Below are 18,196 nucleotides of genomic sequence, written 5' to 3' on the forward strand. Positions count from 1 at the left end.
AAAGCAAAAAGTGTGATTAAGCACCTTTTGTCCTAATTTTGACTGGTTTAAAAACAACACCATTAATATGGTTAAATAGCACCTTTGAAAGTGTTAAATGGCCCATTTTTAACACTTAAGTGTTAAAACCAAAGGTGTGATTTAGCACCTTTTGTCTTAATTGAGACGGGCCCAAAAACAGCACCATTAATATGGCTAAAGAACACCTCTGAAAGCGTTAAGTGGCCCTTTTTCAACACCTTGCATCTGAAAATATTTTCCACCGACACATTTATTAAACCTTATTGAGCCTTTTCTTACACCTTTTAAGGACCATATTTATAAAAGGTGTTCTTAAACTGTCTGAATGCTCTTCTAATATTCTTCAAATGGCGTGAATTTCAGCTATTGAAGTATGAAATAGTGCAGAGAAGGTGTATTATATAGTGTGATTTTGTTACAGTTCGACACCTTTAACACAACATGCTACTCTCAAAAAAGGTGTAATTTACACTTTTAACTGTAGAATTAAAACATTCTGAGAGTTAATTCAAAATATCTTGTTTATTAATCATTGAATTTATCTAATGTTTTTTTCACTGGTTTACAAGGCTTTGTATCATTTAAATTTAAAAACAAATGTTCTATGAAGGGCAGGGTCTTGAATAAAGTTTTAATGTACGCCACATTAAAAATCCAATAGCTACACATGTAGCTAACAATGGCGGTAATTATGTCGTTGCACGTGTTTACAGCAACACCATCAACGAACACGGTAAATTCTGATGACTCTAGAATTTTGACACCATTATAAACAATAATGGGCTCCACTGGAATATTTTTGACGTCCTATTGTTTGAAATTGATAATAAATGAATTCCCAAACATATTAGTTAATTCAAAGTCGGAAAAATTGCATTTAATTCGGAAATACTTGGCTCTAATTTGGAGCAGGTTGGTTTTAAATCGGAACTAGTGATTTTAAATCGGTACACAGGCTTTGAAAAGCCGAAAACTGACTTTCAATTGGATGAGTGAAATACAAATAACGAAAAGGCCAAGCGGTGTATTTGACACTGTTCCGAATTAGACGTCACCACCCTACGTTTTAATCTAGTTATTAACTTACTTTAAACGAGCAAAAGAAGTTTTGATAATTTTCTTTAAACAGGGCTGGAATCATCAACAACGAAGCGCTATATTTAAGCCCTGTGAAAGATAATATTGTTTTTAGTTAGATAATATTGTAAAATCTCTTAAATTTACGTTTTTTCTCGCGTTTGGAGTCTTCTAAGATTATTTTTCCCGTAATTTCAGCCTTTAGATCTTTAGTACTTTTTTTGGGTACTTTTTCCCAAATTGTATTGCTATGCGTTTTCAGTGATTTAATGATTTTCTCATCCGCATTTACATCCGTAATTCTTTGAAACTCCAAGTTTAGCTGTAATAAGAAAACCATTTGTATAAAATAACATTGAGGAAAATGCGTGTGAATAACATAATTTCAAATTTATTTCCTTAGAGAGATAGTGATAGCATAAGTGAATTTATGGTGGTAGTAATGTCATAATTTAGGACTAAATTGAATCTAATTACAGACATATTCACTCTAACTCATTAATTTCCTGTCTGACAAGTTATTCTGGCTGAATTTCGTGTCATTTTAACGTTTTTTTAGTTGCTTTTAATAAGATAGTAATGTACTAATAATGCACAGCTAAACCGTTTCTTAACAATTCAGAGTGGATTTAAACCACCGACCACAATCACCACTTCTCTTTTCCCTTTGAACTGCTGTAATGGTTAGGCCTAATACGAATTTGAAAATAAAATTACTTGTCTATAGTCCTTAAAAGCTGGATAGTCTTCCATGATCTCCAATACGCTTGTTCCTTCACGAATAGCTAATGCCCTGGCCGAAAATGTTCTTTCCATTCGGGAGTCCACCGCGGCTATATCTACTGTTTTCTTTTTAAGTTCAGCTTCCATGAACTTAATATGGTTTCTAATACTAATTTCGTCCTCCATGCTTTCTTCTATCTAAATGGCATAATTGTAAAAAATGTTAATATAGGGGTAAATTTAGATTGCTAATTAAATGAAAAATATACTTCAAATCTGATCTTTTTTTTTCATCGTTTTGGTGTGGATTCATTTGTTTTTGATTTCAAAATTTTAGGAGAATCCATTTCTTTCAAGGAGTCTCCCTCATGATTCGTTTTGGGCGTGGAATCGGTTTTTTCAGAACGAGCCCTTTCAAAAGAATCCATTTCATCTGAATAGTGCTCTGTTAGCGGCTCGTCCACTTCTAAGTGTGGAATTTCATCCCGGTTCATCTCTTGTGTTGCGTCACACTTTTTACGCGATGCCTTTCTTTTGGCATAAATTTGTCGTTTCTTTTCTACAGTCTTTGTATTTATGTTTCTTCTGAAATTCTTGAATTTATGGATTAACCTTTTGCTCCATTTTTCCTGAATCATGAAACGAATTAAGTTATACGTTTCTCAAAATCGACAAATAGTATATAATAAAATAACTAATTATTATTAATAATGAATAACAACAATTAATAGTTAATGAATAACAACAATTAATAGTTAATGAATAACAACAATTAATAGTTAATGAATAACAACAATTAATAGTTAATGAATAACAACAATTAATAGTTAATAAATAATAATCATCACAATTAATAACATTAATAAAAAATTAAGCAACTTGAATATCCACATCCTGGCTCATCATCCAAATGAGGATATTTCCTAACTAGTAATTTTGATGTCCACACGTGAGAAGGCGGATATCTATAAAATGTTTCTCAAATCTGTATAGTATTTATAAAAAAACTTAAATTTAACTATAGCTTATTTTGACATCTGATGATTGAAAATTATTGAAGTAACTTCTTTACGAACTTGATTTTTGATTTTGGCGGAGAGTTCGTTATATATATTAGGATCAGAAATATGATTTGGAAATACAGGAAGGACGTATTCCAGCATAAAAGTAGATCTCGATGCATATTCCTTAACGGTTTTCCTTTGCATTCCAATTTACATTAAAACAATAATATATTTTTAAATTTTTTCTCTATATTTACTGATTTGATATTTCACTCCCCCTTTAAGTATGTTTCATTTAGAAAGAAATTTCCTACCACGTTGGTTCCGGCTCCTCTAAAATAAAGCTAGGTGGTGATAATTCAGAAGAACTGAAGCTTGGGGATATTGAACCAGAATTAATCAATCCAATTGTTGATGAACCAGATGAAATCAAGCTGGGTTGTGGTACAGCGTTTTGAACAGGGCCGGATTAAGGGGGGGGGGCAGGGGGGCACTGGCCCCCGGGCGCAAGGCTTGTTGGGGGCGCATTGAGTTCAAGCTAGGGCTTCCTAAATTTTGCATAGAGTTAAATTTTTGAATTTCAATTTCCTCAGTTTATTATTAAATTAAATTATGTTCCTCTCGTGTTCCGTCAGAATTTCGGAGGTATGTAGGGCTCGGGGATCGGTTAACTATTATTCAAACATATTAACATACCACAAGTTGGGAAAGCCAAAATATTACCTCTCCGAGTGGTGATGACTATCACTACCCCTTAAACAACCTAAATATATGCATCTATCGCTTTTTTTAATTCTTTGCAAGTGCAGGAATTCAATTTTAAAATAGTCAATTGTTCAAGCCTTTTCAATATCTCTCAATTGCTGTGGAAACTCTACTCTCTCGCTATACCTCAACCGTATTCTTAGTCTACCAGTATGATTTGTAACATTTGTCCATATCAAAGCTGAATCATACCTCGCCACACAAAAAGCAAATGTCCCCAAAACATGGAAGCCACAACCCAATCACACATAAGCTAGGCTCGTACTTGTTCATCGCTTTCGATGATTTCACTAATATTAGCATTAACATTTTGTACATTATTGGGTTCCTTATTAATAGATATGCCTACGCCTACAGTGTTTTCAATAGAACATTTATTTAATGCATTATCTTTCGTACGATCATGGCCAACTGGCCTCGTGGTAGGACCAACATTTTGCGTGCTAGAACCTGTTCCAGAAACAGCCTTTTTTACCGCGGCTAACGCTCTTCTCCTTTCATTTTCGCGTTTCCTAAATTCGGGATCTGACCTTTTTGCCCTCATTCTTTCCCTTGCCTTTCGTTTTCTGATTTCCTCTTTACTTAAATTATTATCTTCCTCCATTTTATTATTCAGTTAAATACTCACAAATGATGGCAAAATCAATCTCCTTAAATACTCACGCAGGTTGGCAAAATCAATCTCCTTCAGTAATACGTAAGGCTTAATTATATTATTTGCCGAACAAAATTAATCGAGCAAATCTAACACTTAACTTCTTCCTTCGAAATTCTATCAAAAGAATGAATCAACTGTTTAAAAAAAGGTTTTTTCGCAAATAGGGCGCTATCATACCAACAGCAATTCCGTCATATTTAAAAAATATACATTGCCAACACTTTTTTCAAATAAAGAATGATAAAAGTGCGTAAAAAAGGTCTTTCACAAATAGGCCTAGGGGGCGTATAAACTAAACAGCAACAACGCTCTACAGCTACACTAATCTTACACAAACAAGGAGTACTATAAACCCACTACTGGAAGCGGTATTTTTATTCAAACGTAAAACAATTTCGCTTAAGCTTAACATCTCTAGACATCGGTAAAAATGTCTCTATCACTCCTAGGTAACTGTATGCACAGGATTTTACGACATTATAACTCAAATTCATCTGATTATGTTTTAACAAGGTTAAATCTAACTGGGAGTAAGATGAAAGGAGTAGAAGCTTATCTGTCTTAGGAAATATGAAATTTTATCTTAACAGTTCGTTAAATCATAAGTTTATAACGAAAAAACGCGGAAGGGGAAAACGAGCAGACAACAGCGATTTTTGGGGGTAGAAGGTTAAGAGCGCCATCTGTCGTCCGTGCCAAAGTTGAACTTCCACTCGAAACGCAATGAGAAAGTGGATAAAATAATGCCATCAGCTATTTAACTGCGTCGATATATTTAACGACTTGACTGATGACATGCCCATAACACTGGCTTCTATGAATCCTATTTATTCTTGGATGCTAGGAAACTTGGTAGACGTAACAGTCTGTACCAAGTACCCAAGCATCCTTCAATAAACGCCTGGCAACATTGTATTACGCATGGTACAACTAAAAAATAGGATGTGTATCTATCTTTCCAGTCACTCCAAGTCGTTAAGCGCTCATTACAGAGGATTTGAAACACTATCGTAATTCCAAGTGTCTCGAATCTCTACGTTCCTGTCCATTATGAACAGTGCTGAGAGAATGATACATCAGAAAGAGCCATTCAAATAGAATTGCCGAAAATATTATCCATATTTTCATTTCATATAACAGAGAAAACAAATTATTATGGTTCTGAGAGGAGCTTCCCATTTTGGTTGTTGTTCTCAAAAATATATCGCAATGCACGGGCCTAGATAGATACAGGAGGCAATGTAGGAAATATAACGCAATGCACGGGCCTAAAAAGATATAAGAGACAATGTACGAAATATAACGCAATGCACGGGCCTTGATAGATATAGGAGGCAATGATTTAACGACTTCGGTACTTGGGTTTATCTTTAATATTTAAATAAATATAATTATTTTTAATTAATTTAATCGCCAGTAAATAACTTTAAAAATAGTTAAATCGTTTAAAATAAAGTTGTTCCTATTATCTTTCGAAACTTTGCTAATATTGACGTTTAAAGTGAAGGGTACCCCTCTTGCCCGCTTTTTACCTCTCCGAGTGACGTATGTCACGGAGAGGTTCTGTAACGATCGTGTGTGTCTGTGTGTCTGTGTGTCTGTGTGTCTGTCTGTGTGTCTGTGTGTCTGTGTGTGTGTCTGTTGTTACACCCACGTGACCGCGTTCGCAGTTTCCAAATCGGAGCAAACGTGTTCGCCATTTCCGAACTGCTTTCACAGTCACGGAAATGGCTACTCTACTTGAGTTCTCACACCACCATCTTCTGGTCTTTGTCCATCCCACATGGACACCAGTCTGTACTTACTGGCTTCTAACACCACCATCTCCTGGTCATTGTCCATCCCACATGGACACCAGTCTGTACACACTGGCTTCTAACACCACCATCTTCTGGTCTTTGTTTTTGTCCATCCCACATGGATACCAGTCTGAACACCTGGCTTCTACACCACCATCTTCTGGTCTTTGTTTTTGTCCATCCCACATGGATACCAGTCTGTACACCTGGCTTCTACACCATCATCTTCTGGTCTTTGTTTTTGTCCATCCCACATGGACACCAGTCTGTACACCTGGCTTCTACACCACCATCTTCTGGTCTTTGATTTTGTCCATCCCACATGGACACCAGTCTGCACACCTGGCTTCTACTCCATCGTCATCGTTTGGTTTAAGACTTTCGCGGCGATCAGCTAGGGTTACGAGAAACGTCTAGCCTCCCTAGGGTGGGTTGTCCACGATAGGTTTTCGCAATTGCGGTTGTTCTTGCTTTTAACTGTAGTTCGACACCCTTATATACTACCTATTTGAGTAAAGCGAAGCAACCGGCGTATGCTTCATTTCAAACGCCAATATTAGTCAAGTCTCTCAAGAATGTTTAATTGTTCTTTTTTAAAACGATGTAACGTTCAATAAGGCGAATAACTAACGAAGAAAATATTAAATATTAATTATATTTATTTTAATATTTAAGATAATCTTGTTTCTCAATTCAAAATTAATACGGAAAGAGTTAAAAAGCAGTCTATGTTTTTGTCTGTGTGTGTCCGTCCGTTGTTACAGTAGTGCGCTGCGTTAGAAGTTCGTTTTGTTTTGATGTGTAAAGGAATCCTACAGAACCATAATATTCCCTTTATCCTTAATATAAAGTGAATATGTGGAAATATTTTTCGTAATTATGATGCATTTAGTACTTTTGTAGCTTTAAAGCTCTATTTCATTTTGATATTCCAAAGATTTTTTTTAATATTATTATTTAAAATGGATGTTTATATATTACTTAAGCTATACTACATCTGTTTATAGCATAATCCTTTCTAAAGTGAATACAAGTACAACGCTACTATGTTGGTCATATGAACTTTTATTTGTCAATAGGCCTAGTGAACCAAAAAGTAAACGCTTGGGTTTGGATTTCGTTTCTGTAATGCAGAGACATTAACGGTTCAGAGTGAGCCGAAAGTTAAATACACTTTAGGCTTAGATATTATAATCATGGTGGAAATCTGGGCCGCGTTCAGCAGAGCCCAGCGCTGTTAGCAGTGTCCTACATAACGGGATTTTGTTTTTGAATTTTGACGGAACGGTGCTTAGCGCTTAGCTAGCGCGGTCTTCAAAGAAAATAGTCGGCTCTTTGGATAACGTGACGTAAAACGCGTATTTCTCAGCTTGGCGAAAAAACCATGGAGGAATTAATACAAATAGCTCTATGGGACTACAGCTATTTAATTGGCGTGAAACCAGTTGATCACGAGAGAATTTTAAGAGATATGTCAGTTTCTAATTTTAATTATAAAAGTTGTTATCTATCTCTATAAATATGTTATCATACAATTTTTGTTAAGCCTTGGTACCTTGCACGCTTTATTGCGCTAGCGTCATTTATAAAACGCCGATGACCGGAGAAAAGCTATGACGACAGAGCTCACCGGTAAAATTTCCATATTCCGCTGTCTTTTTTGGTGAGCTCTGCTGAACGCAGCCCAGACCAGTGAAAGGTCTGATCGTAATCGGATAATAGCTTCGTGTTTTCATGCTTTTTATGGTACGCATTTACTTTCAGTGTGTGTAGCCACAAATAAGCTTTGGTGTTATGTAACGTTAACAGTCATGTTGACAAACTAAGAAAATCGTTGAGATGAAACGAGAGGATAGTGTTTACATGGCAACCCTGTTGTGAATATGGCTTTGAACATAGAGGGCATACAGTTGAGGAGTAGAAAATTGGGCCTTTACAAACACGTAAAGGTAATATCCCTCCAAAGTTTTATCTCTTCATTTCCCGTTTTTCCCCCATCGAATGATTTTAATGTGTACAAGTATATCATTATTGGATGTAAAATGTCGTCTGATTTATAGTATATTTGCTATGCTTTGTATACTGCTTTAATATTTCATAAATTTAAACTTAAGAAACATTTCCATATCTGGGTAAATAAGTTTGTAAGTAGTCGTCTTGACTCGGAGAGGTAATATTTTGGTTTTCCCAACTTGTTTCAAATTTTGGGGTATATATACGTTTCGATTCCATTATAATAATAGATAAAAACGCATTCGCGTGAACCATTGGTGGAAGCCCTGCCATTGGGAGGCTAGACGTTTCTCGTAACCCTAGCCGATCGCCGCGTATATCTTAAAACCAAATAATAGATAAAAACGCATTTGCGTGAACCGATGGTGGAAGCCCTGCCATTGGGAGGCTAGACGTTTCTCGTAACCCTAGCCGATCGCCGCGTATATCTTGAAACCAAACGACGGAGGAAAAGAAGCCAGAATGTACTGACTGGCGTCCATGTGGAATGGACAAAAGACCTGAAGATGGTGGTGCATTGAAGCTGGTGTCAATGTGGAATTGACGAAGAACAGAAGATGGTGGTGCATAGAAGCTGGTGTCAATGTGGAATTGACGAAGAACAGAAGATGGTGGTGCATAGAAGCTGATGTCAATGTGGAATTGACGAAGAACAGAAGATGGTAGTGTATAGAAGCTGATGTCAATGTGGAATTGACGAAGAACAGAAGATGGTAGTGTATAGAAGCTGGTGTCAATGTGGAATTGACGAAGAACAGAAGATGGTGGTGCATAGAAGCTGGAGTCAAGGTGAAATTGACGAAGAACAGAAGTTGGTGGTGCTTGGAAGCAAGCACGTACAGACTAGTGTCCATGTGGGATGGACAAAGACTACCTGATTGTGGTCCTTAGAAGCCAGTTAGTAAAGACTGGTGTTGGTAGATGAATGACCAAATTTCCGTGAACCGCGAACGCGTTCCGGAAATCGGGTATTTGTTTGCTCCGATTTGTAAACTGCGAACGCGGTCACGTGGGGTCTGACAGACAGACAGACACACAGACACACAGACAGACACGGCCGGTGTAATACCTCTCACGTGACATACGTCACTCGGAGAGGTAAAAATTTGTTAAACGAAGATTATATAAAAGTATTTCGTCTCGATTTGTTTTGAAAAAAGGTAGGGTGATGCAATTATTAATCGTTAGTATTTTTTCCGAAAAACTAAACTTTTCAACATAATCAGAGGAATTTTACTCAAAAAAGATTTTTTGCGATACGTTTTATTCGATTTCGAATAAAAAATTATGATCCATACGATTCTTGATACAAATGTGCTTTTCGTTTCTTTTATCGATTAGTATTTCCACGAGTAACCGGCACTATAATTTTTTTTACGATAAACTTTGATCTTTTTTAAATTTTTCAAGGTCTATATTAACGAAAAAACGCAAAGTTTTAATCATTGACAAGTATTAGTATTTAAAAACCTGATAATGGTAAGAACTATCAATAAAAACATTGTGATTGTCAATACTATCAGAAGTATATAATACTTCTCTTCGAGAGAAGTGTACCACAAAGCGTGGTAACATGAGAACATTAAAAACAAGGTTACATATCGAATCACATACACGATAAATAGTACCCTCATCATTACTCTATTAGCACTTGAATATTTCCCAAGGCGTGCACTATTAAAAAATGTTGTCCAAAATTGGATGTAAATGGATCCACACGGCTGACTCTGAGACAGCACAGTTTTTCATCTATTTTTGGGTAACGTAACTAGTGTCCAAAAAGGGATTGTCGAATGATAAGCCAGATTTGGAGTCTCATCCAAAATTGGATTTAGAATCATCTATTAAGGGATCAGTTATTACCCAGAAATGGTCAGGATATTATTCACACATCAATCAAGCCCACATTGGACAAATTTCTAACCGATATAAGACTAAAATCAAACCCTCATTTGGAATGTAGGACATAATCCCCCGGACATAATCCCCCCATTTGAGAAGAAAAGGACATAATCCCCTCAGGTAGGAGACAAAATCCCCCGGACAATTTCCCCCCGAATGGATGCCAAAGACAAAATACCCCCAGCCCCAGGACAAATTCCCCCTAGCCCCAGGACAAATTCCCCCCAAACTGTGTTTATGACAAAATACCCTAGAGAACGATTTCAATTTATATGAAGATTTATAAGGAAAAAAAAAAACATCAATTCATGCGTTTAATAATTATATTCTTTAATATTGAAAGTAGATTTTCTTAATTCCAAAGCCAAATTATTTCCGATACAGTTCAAGAACTCTTGCATGTCAACCCAACCCAACCCAACCTACCCTAACCTAACCTAACCTATCCTAACCTAACCTAACCAAACCTAACCAAACCTAACCTAACCTAACCTAACCTATCCTAACCAAACCAAACCTAACCTGGTTCACGGGTAGTTGAGCGGTTTTCAAAAGAGCGTTTTGGAATAAAGCGGTGCCCAAAACAGCGGTTTGCAAAACCGCGTGGAAGCAAAACCGCGGTTGCTGTTTCCGCGTTTCTCAATACAGCGCTATTTCCCAAAACAGCGGTTGCTGTTTCCGCGTTTCTCAATATAGCGCTATTTTCCCAACCAGCGGTTTAGCACTACAGCGTTTCATAACCGTTTGCGATCCTCAGGTTATGGACTGGTTCGCGGAATATATTTTGGAAAAGGTGGCAGCAAATTAATAAGAGTATATCTTGGAAAAGGTAGCAGCTAATTAATAGGAAAATATTTTGGAAAAGGTGGCAGCTAATTAATTGTAAAATATTTTGGAAAAGGTGGTGCTAATTAATAGGAGAATATTTTGGAAATGGGGGCAGCTAATTAATAGGAGAATATTTTGGAAAAGGTGGAAGCTAACTATTAGGAGGATATTTTGGAAAAGGTGGCAGCTAATTATTAGGAGGATATTTTGGAAAAGGTGGTAGGTAATTAATAGGAGAATATTTTGGAAAAGGTGGCAGCTAATTATTAGGAGGATATTTTGGAAAAGGTGGCAGCTAATTATTAGGAGGATATTTTGGAAAAGGTGGTAGGTAATTAATAGGAGAATATTTTGGAAAAGGTGGCAGCTAATTAATGGGAGAATATTTTGGAAAAGGTGGCAGCTAATTAATAGGAGAATATTTTGGAAAAGGTGGCAGCTAAGAGGAGAATATTTTGGAAAATGTGGCAGCTAATCAATATCAGAATATTTTGGAAAAGGTGGCAGCTAATTAATAGAAGGATATTTTGGATAAGGTGGAAGGTAATTTATAGGAGTTCAAATAACCCATCCCAACCAAACATTAAAACGCATTAACACACTAGACCACGAAACTGTTTGTTTGACAACCATTAAAATTCAAACCTAAACCTGAAATCAATACTAATTAGAGCTCGGCATTATCCATCCGTTATCCGTAAATAAGTGAATAATCGATTATTTATGGATAAATGTTGTGGACATAATTCGATTTAATATACAACTTCTGTTGATAATTCTGGATTATGGATAAAATAACGTGGATAATGGATAGATAATGCTGAGCTCTAATACCTTCAACAAAACGAAACAACGCTCAAGATATAAACGCTGTAATCAAAATGCGCTGAAACGAGAAATGGCTATAATGACAAACGCGTTTATGAAAAAGCCATTTTGGACAATGCTGTTTTGATAACACGCCCAATCGATAACATACCACCTAACCTAACCTAACCAAACCAAACCTAACTAAACCTATCCTAACCAAACCTAACCTAACCAAACCAAAGCTAACCTAGCCTAGCCTAACCTAACCTAACCTATCCTAACCTAACCTAACCAAACCGAACCAAACCAAACCTAACCAAACCTAACCAAACCAAACCAAACCTAACCAAACCAAACCAAACCAAACCAAACCTAACCAAACCAAACCAAACCAAACCTAACCAAACCAAACCTAACCTAACCTAACCAAACCAAACCAAACCTAACCTAACCTAACCTAACCTAACCTAACCTCACCTAACCAAACCTAACCTAACCTAACATAACCTAACCGGGGATTATGACCGGGGAATTTTGTCTAGAGCGTAGGTGGATTTTGACTAGAGTACGGGGATTTTGTCTACAGAGTGGGGGGATTTTGCCTTGATTGTGGGGGAATTTTGCCTTGATTGTGGGGGGATTTTGCCTTGATTGTGGGGGGATTTTGCCTTGATTGTGGGGGATTTTGTCTTGATGGTGGGGGGATTTTGTACTCTTAACTTGGATGGGGGGAAAATGACCGGGGAATTTTGTCTTGAGAGAGGGGGGATTTTGTACGTTTTTAAAAATGGGGGGATTATGACCGGGGGTCTTTTGTCTTGGGGGTATTTAGTCCGTATACCCCTCATTTGGGCAAATTTCTAACAGATATATTGGACTCATATTAAAGCCAATATAGAGGCTAGATTTTTTACTTCACTGAGTGAAGATTGTTTTTGAAACGTTCTGTTCTCGACGTATCCATCTGTCTGTGTTTTAGTTGGTCTGTCTGAATGTTGTTACACCCCAGGGAATCGCGTTCGCAGTTTCCTAATCTGAACAAAAGGGTTCGCAATTTCCGGATCGTATTCACAGTTGACGGATATCTGAAAAACTGTACTGACCACTATTCTATTAACTGTCATCAACAATCTAACTACACAAATTAATTAATCTATGTCTATATAAATCAAAGTACTGACTGACTGACTGACTGACTGATTGACAGACTGACTGATAATCAACGCCCAGCCCAAACCACTTGCCCTAGAAGGCTGAAAATTTGCAGGAACGTTACTCATAAGTAGCAGGCGCGTACTACGAAAGATTTTTCCAATCCGCCGCCATCTTAAAAATGGCGCCCAGAAATGTAAAACATTTTCTCTATGCAACAAAGTCCGCGCGTTTCAACCGATTTCAAAAATATTTAGTACACTGGTTTTCTTTAACCTATAGATGGGCTGAATGGTCTTTCAGGTTCGATTTGTTGCCATCTTTTTAAATGGCGACCAAAAACTTAAAAACCCTTCTTTATAGAATAATGTCCGCGTGAAAAGTAATAAAAACTATCCCTAGGGGCTGACGGGCAACGCCGAGTGCCTTCGCTCCTAGGGTGCTACAAAATATTAGTCATCAGTAAAATCTGCCCATTCTTTATATCCTTTTGATGGAAGTTCTTATTACACGCGAGCGACGCCGCGGGTAACAGCTAGTATCATATAATTTTAATAAATTAGTTGAGAAAAACCTCTCTTAACTGAAAAATCTGTAGTCAAAGTTTATAAAGGACGAGTAACGAAGATTGGGTATGAAGTCGAAAGACTGGATACATTTAATAGTTTGTATAAAGCGAGATATTGAGACTTTACTCCACTGTACCATGAAACTCTTTCCAAAGTTAATAAAGGATGAGTATTGATATCATTAGTTAATAAAAACGGAATAGAGAAGTCTTTTAGAAGTAAATGATCAAAAGATGTTTCAAGTGTGTGACTCTCTGAAATATCACTGCCTTCTCTAATACTAGGCCTTGAAATGTACAACAGAAGCATTTTTTATGTGACATTTTGAATTTGCGCTTAGTATCCGTTAGATGGCTCTTTTCTGAGGCAAATTTTCCGGATGACGAAAGTAAATTCGTACTGCGCACTCTCGCATGATGTCACGTCTTTCGCTTATGGCGGACCAGGAAGGGAAATAAGGCTTTTTTAAACTGGACTAAATAACCTGGTCCATGACCATTGACCAGGGCACATCGTCTGCTAATCTAGAGAAGTGGATAATTAAAATATTGGAGATAATGTCTGTGTCCGAATTCAGCCGCCAAAGAAATCTCCTCCTATCTCTCCTAAGCTCGCTCATTGGGCAATCCAAATCAAACTTAAGGTATTTCATTGGCAGTGGCAGTTTTTGGGAAAAACTTAAGGGCTGTGATGGGTTGAAATTTCCATGCATGCGCCATTGACACCTGTCAAAACATACACCAAATTTAAACTAGTATTTTTCGAACTTGGAAACCGTTCAGCATCATGAACCGATTTATTGACCGGTTTTTTGCTTTCTTTTTCGAGACGAACTTAGGAGATTACACTTCGTCGTAGCTAACAATTTCCCATAGTTTTAAATTTTCCGCCAGTTTGAAACGTCAGTAAAGCGACATCTAGTGCCATTTGTGAAATCCTAACATCCACCCCCCCCCCTTTTATTCCTATCGCAAGGCCTAGTATTAGAGAAGGCAGTGGAAATATAGTAGGCGGTAGGGACGAGTGCATTTCTACTTCTCCTGAGAGACAGGCTATAGAGAATAGGTGTGTTGGTGATCCTCAAATATTGTTTCACTTCCCATTTTTACCTTGACCCTTTTATAATACACTAACCCCTCTTTGTTCGAGTCTCGGACGTTTATGTTTAGATAATATGGTTGGGTTTCGCAACAAGAATCGAAGGCATCCAATTTCGAATTAAAAAGATAGCATTATCTATTATTGCCTTCTGATGTTACACATTAATTGTTGCTTTTATCGCCATTTCGACGATACGATAAGGAAAAGTAATTTTCAAGCCCGGTAATCAAAGACGTTAAGTTCATATAAACCATGAGTTGATAATATGTTAGTTCCCTAGGGAGCTAACATATTATTAACTCATGTAAAAACTTAATTCAGTTTGACCACTAAAACCTGTGTAATTTTGCTACTAGTTTAAGGTGGTATCGCGAGATCCCTATGGCGAAAATATCACAGATATACGCTTTTGATTCTTGGAGGAAAGTATTTTGCTATAGAATCCACTAACGTAATAACTATGGCTTTTTGGAATTGATGGAATTGGGTTTTATCGAAAAGATAGTAACAATAAGCGAGTTAGGCAATCTTATCGTAAATAACTGATACGGAGAAAAACGTTAACATGTTAAATTCTAATAAAAATAATAGTGACAATATTCCAGATGAATGTCTACTACAAAAAAAATGATTTTGATATTTTTTACAAAGCTTAAATTTCAAAATATTACGCTTAAAGTTAAACTTCAAAGCAAGTGGATTTAGAAAATAGAAAATATTTTTAATTTAACCGAACGTAGAGTACGACCCTTTTTTCAACATAATTTTTTTTTTCGGAAAATTTTGTCGATTGAATATATTTGTCAGTTAAAATCTTACTAAGATTATTCAATCTCAAAAAATGTCATCAAAAATTGCTGTATTGTTTAAACGAATAAACTTCTGAATAGTTTTCGATTATTTGTAGTTAATCGTATTTTTCGAAAAAATCGATCAAAAAACCCCGAGCCCTAGAGGTATGTGGGAGAGGGGCCCTGTAAATACGAAAACTGGAGCCCATTAAGAATGATAGTGAGGGCGAAAATATCGAGTTATAACTTATAGCAGAGGATTTCAGCCATTCTCTTCAGCACAACAGAGAGAGAAAAAAATCAAAAACCACGATGATCTCGGCTTTGCGCCGAGGCAGGCGCGTATGACATACAGTAAACCTTGCCGTTTAAGTTACCTTCCCTCTTTGACTCCCCTAAGAGAGGAGAGAGAGTCAGCTAACGCTTATATCGTTATACGAATACGATTGTTGATTGGAGGGCGTAAGACCCCGTGACTATGTTTCAAAACCCTCTATCCATATTTTTCGAGTGCAGGTGCAGTGCGGTAGCACCCAAAGAAATAAGACTGTTTCAATATTTTTAAATTTTTTCATTTAAAAATGAGTGAATTCGGAAAGAAATCAAGTGGTGCGCAAAATAGGAAAAGACTTTTGGAGAAAACAAAACGGGAAAAAGACCTTTTAACTAAAGTTTCAAAAATAGACAACTTTTTCATCGGGAAGCAAAAAAATTGTGAGCTTGCCCAAGTTGCCCAGCTTGAAGAAAAAGGGACTCCGACTGAAGCAACCGAGTGCCAAAAAAATGAAGGAGCTCCAAGGGATGGCGAAATATTATTGCCGTTAATGGTAAAGGATTATTTGAGATATCATACTTTTAGAGACAAGATTTTAAATTGGATCTATTATTTGTACTACTGACCAAGCTGCCAAGAGTAAGAGGCAACTAGTTTAATGACGTCACGACGGTCACGTCAGTGCCCTTATCTCTTACCGCTGCTTTTCGCTTGGTAATATTATATTTTAATTCCGGATTTGTGATTTGCGTAACATAATAGGATGCACAAGAAGAATGTGAAGAACCACATCCTCTTCTCGCTTGTTGTTCAAAATCAACAAAAACGATATTCAATTCCAATTCCGAAGAAAAACCACCTGAACATATAGAAGCCTTACACCAATCCAAAAAGCTGCCCGATTCTTGTCTTAATATAAACACATTGGAAATGATCCAGCTCTTTGGGAAATGAATTCGGAAACTCAAAAGTTGCTTTTGGCCAATCCTGTAAAACAAAATGTTGATGATATCGATTTTGGCAGAACAGAACGAAAATTTGGAGAAAAAATCAGATATTTATCGAAAAACATTTTCGAGAGAGATCTAGTCAATGGTGAAAAAATCAAAAGAGAATGGCTATTATACTCGAAAACTGCAAATGCTTTGTATTGTTTTCCATGTCTTTTATTTGCGACAGATACGAACCCTAATTGTGTAAAGTCTCCGTTTGTCACTCTGAAAGACGGATTTACCAACTGGAAAAAACAGTTTGAGAAAGTTGAATCGCACGAAAAGAGTGCTAGTCATTTATCGAGTCAATATAAATTAATTTTACGAGTTAATAGCGTAAACTCTGAGACGGCGATTGACATGCATTTAAAAAAACAATTTGAAACCGAAATTGATTATTGGAGAAATGTTTTACGAAGAGTTGTCGCGACTATTAAGTTTTTAGCCACAAAAGGCCTAGCTTTTCGAGGACAAAATGAAATCATTGGATCAAAATCCAACGGAAACTATCTGGGTTTATTAGAACTTATAGGAGAGTTTGATCCGTTTTTAGCCAAACACCTATCTGATAGGGGAAATTTAGGTCGTGGTCATGTTTCTTATTTGTCTTCTTCCATTTGCAATGAATTTATAGAACTGATGGCCAAGAGAGTACAAGAAGTAATCGTAAATGAAATTAAGTCCGCGAAATATTTTTCTATAAGCGTAGACTCCACTCCTGATATCTCAAAGATAGATCAACTAACGTTGATATTTCGATATGTTCTTCCCAATGGCGACCAAGTAGAGAGATTTTTCAAATTCCTCCCTTCAGTTGGACACAAAAGCGCAGAAATGCGAGATGCAATCATTTTAGATTTAGAAGCGCAAGGAACGGACATCAAAAACTGTAGAGGTCAGTCATATGACAATGCTCGGAATATGTCAGGTGCGTATGCCGGACTTCAAGCATTGATTCGAGAGAAAGCTCCATTTGCCGACTACATTCCATGCGCTGCACACTCTTTGAATCTGGTTGGAACATGCGCCGCTGACTGTACCACCATATCTACAGATTTTTTCATGTTTCTTCAGGCCATTTTCGTGTTTTTTTCCTCCTCAACTCACCGATGGGAAGTTCTATCTAGTCATTTAAAGAAAAAACAAGTTGGGAAAACCAAAATATTACCTCTCCGAGTCAAGACGACTACTTACAAACTTATTTACCCAGATATGGAAATGTTTCTTAAGTTAAAATTTATGAAATATTAAAGCAGTATACAAAGAATAGCAAATATACTGTAAATCAGACGACATTTTACATCCAATAATGATATACTTGTACACATTAAAATCATCCGATGGGGGAAAAACGGGAAATGAAGAGATAAAACTTTGGAGGGATATTACCTTTACGTGTTTGTAAAGGCCCAATTTTCTACTCCTCAACTGTATGCCCTCTATGTTCAAAGCCATATTCACAACAGGGTTGCCATGTAAACACTATCCTCTCGTTTCATCTCAACGATTTTCTTAGTTTGTCAACATGACTGTTAACGTTACATAACACCAAAGCTTATTTGTGGCTACACACACTGAAAGTAAATGCGTACCATAAAAAGCATGAAAACACGAAGCTATTATCCGATTACGATCAGACCTTTCACTGGTCTGGGCTGCGTTCAGCAGAGCTCACCAAAAAAGACAGCGGAATATGGAAATTTTACCGGTGAGCTCT

At 36.8% G+C, this 18,196-nt stretch overlaps 2 protein-coding genes across 2 annotated transcripts in view; one reads left to right on the plus strand and one right to left on the minus strand.

Annotated features, from left to right (window-relative positions):
* Nucleotides 1-546: 546 nt before the first annotated feature.
* Nucleotides 547-2,477, minus strand: LOC149707952 (sterile alpha motif domain-containing protein 3-like). Its single transcript, XM_089865000.1, has 5 exons — nt 2,091-2,477; nt 1,816-2,019; nt 1,246-1,420; nt 1,109-1,188; nt 547-828 (listed from the first exon to the last, which is right to left on the minus strand). The coding sequence occupies exons 2-5, from the start codon at nt 2,005-2,007 to the stop codon at nt 547-549; spliced, it is 729 nt and encodes a 242-aa protein (XP_089721126.1). The 5' UTR covers nt 2,008-2,019; nt 2,091-2,477.
* A 15,272-nt stretch (nt 2,478-17,749) lies between these two features.
* LOC149707953 (sorting nexin-25-like) overlaps nt 17,750-18,196 on the plus strand; it is a 365,564-nt gene continuing 365,117 nt past the window's right edge. Inside the window, exon 1 of the mRNA XM_089864197.1 lies at nt 17,750-17,762. The gene's annotated coding sequence lies outside the window, so the exon portion shown is untranslated. The remainder of the gene's footprint in view (nt 17,763-18,196) is intronic.

This window comes from Phalangium opilio, unplaced genomic scaffold (assembly GCF_054372755.1).
Source record: "Phalangium opilio isolate 3A_F unplaced genomic scaffold, DU_Popi_V2 ptg000013l_1, whole genome shotgun sequence".
Lineage (NCBI taxonomy): Eukaryota > Metazoa > Arthropoda > Arachnida > Opiliones > Phalangiidae > Phalangium > Phalangium opilio.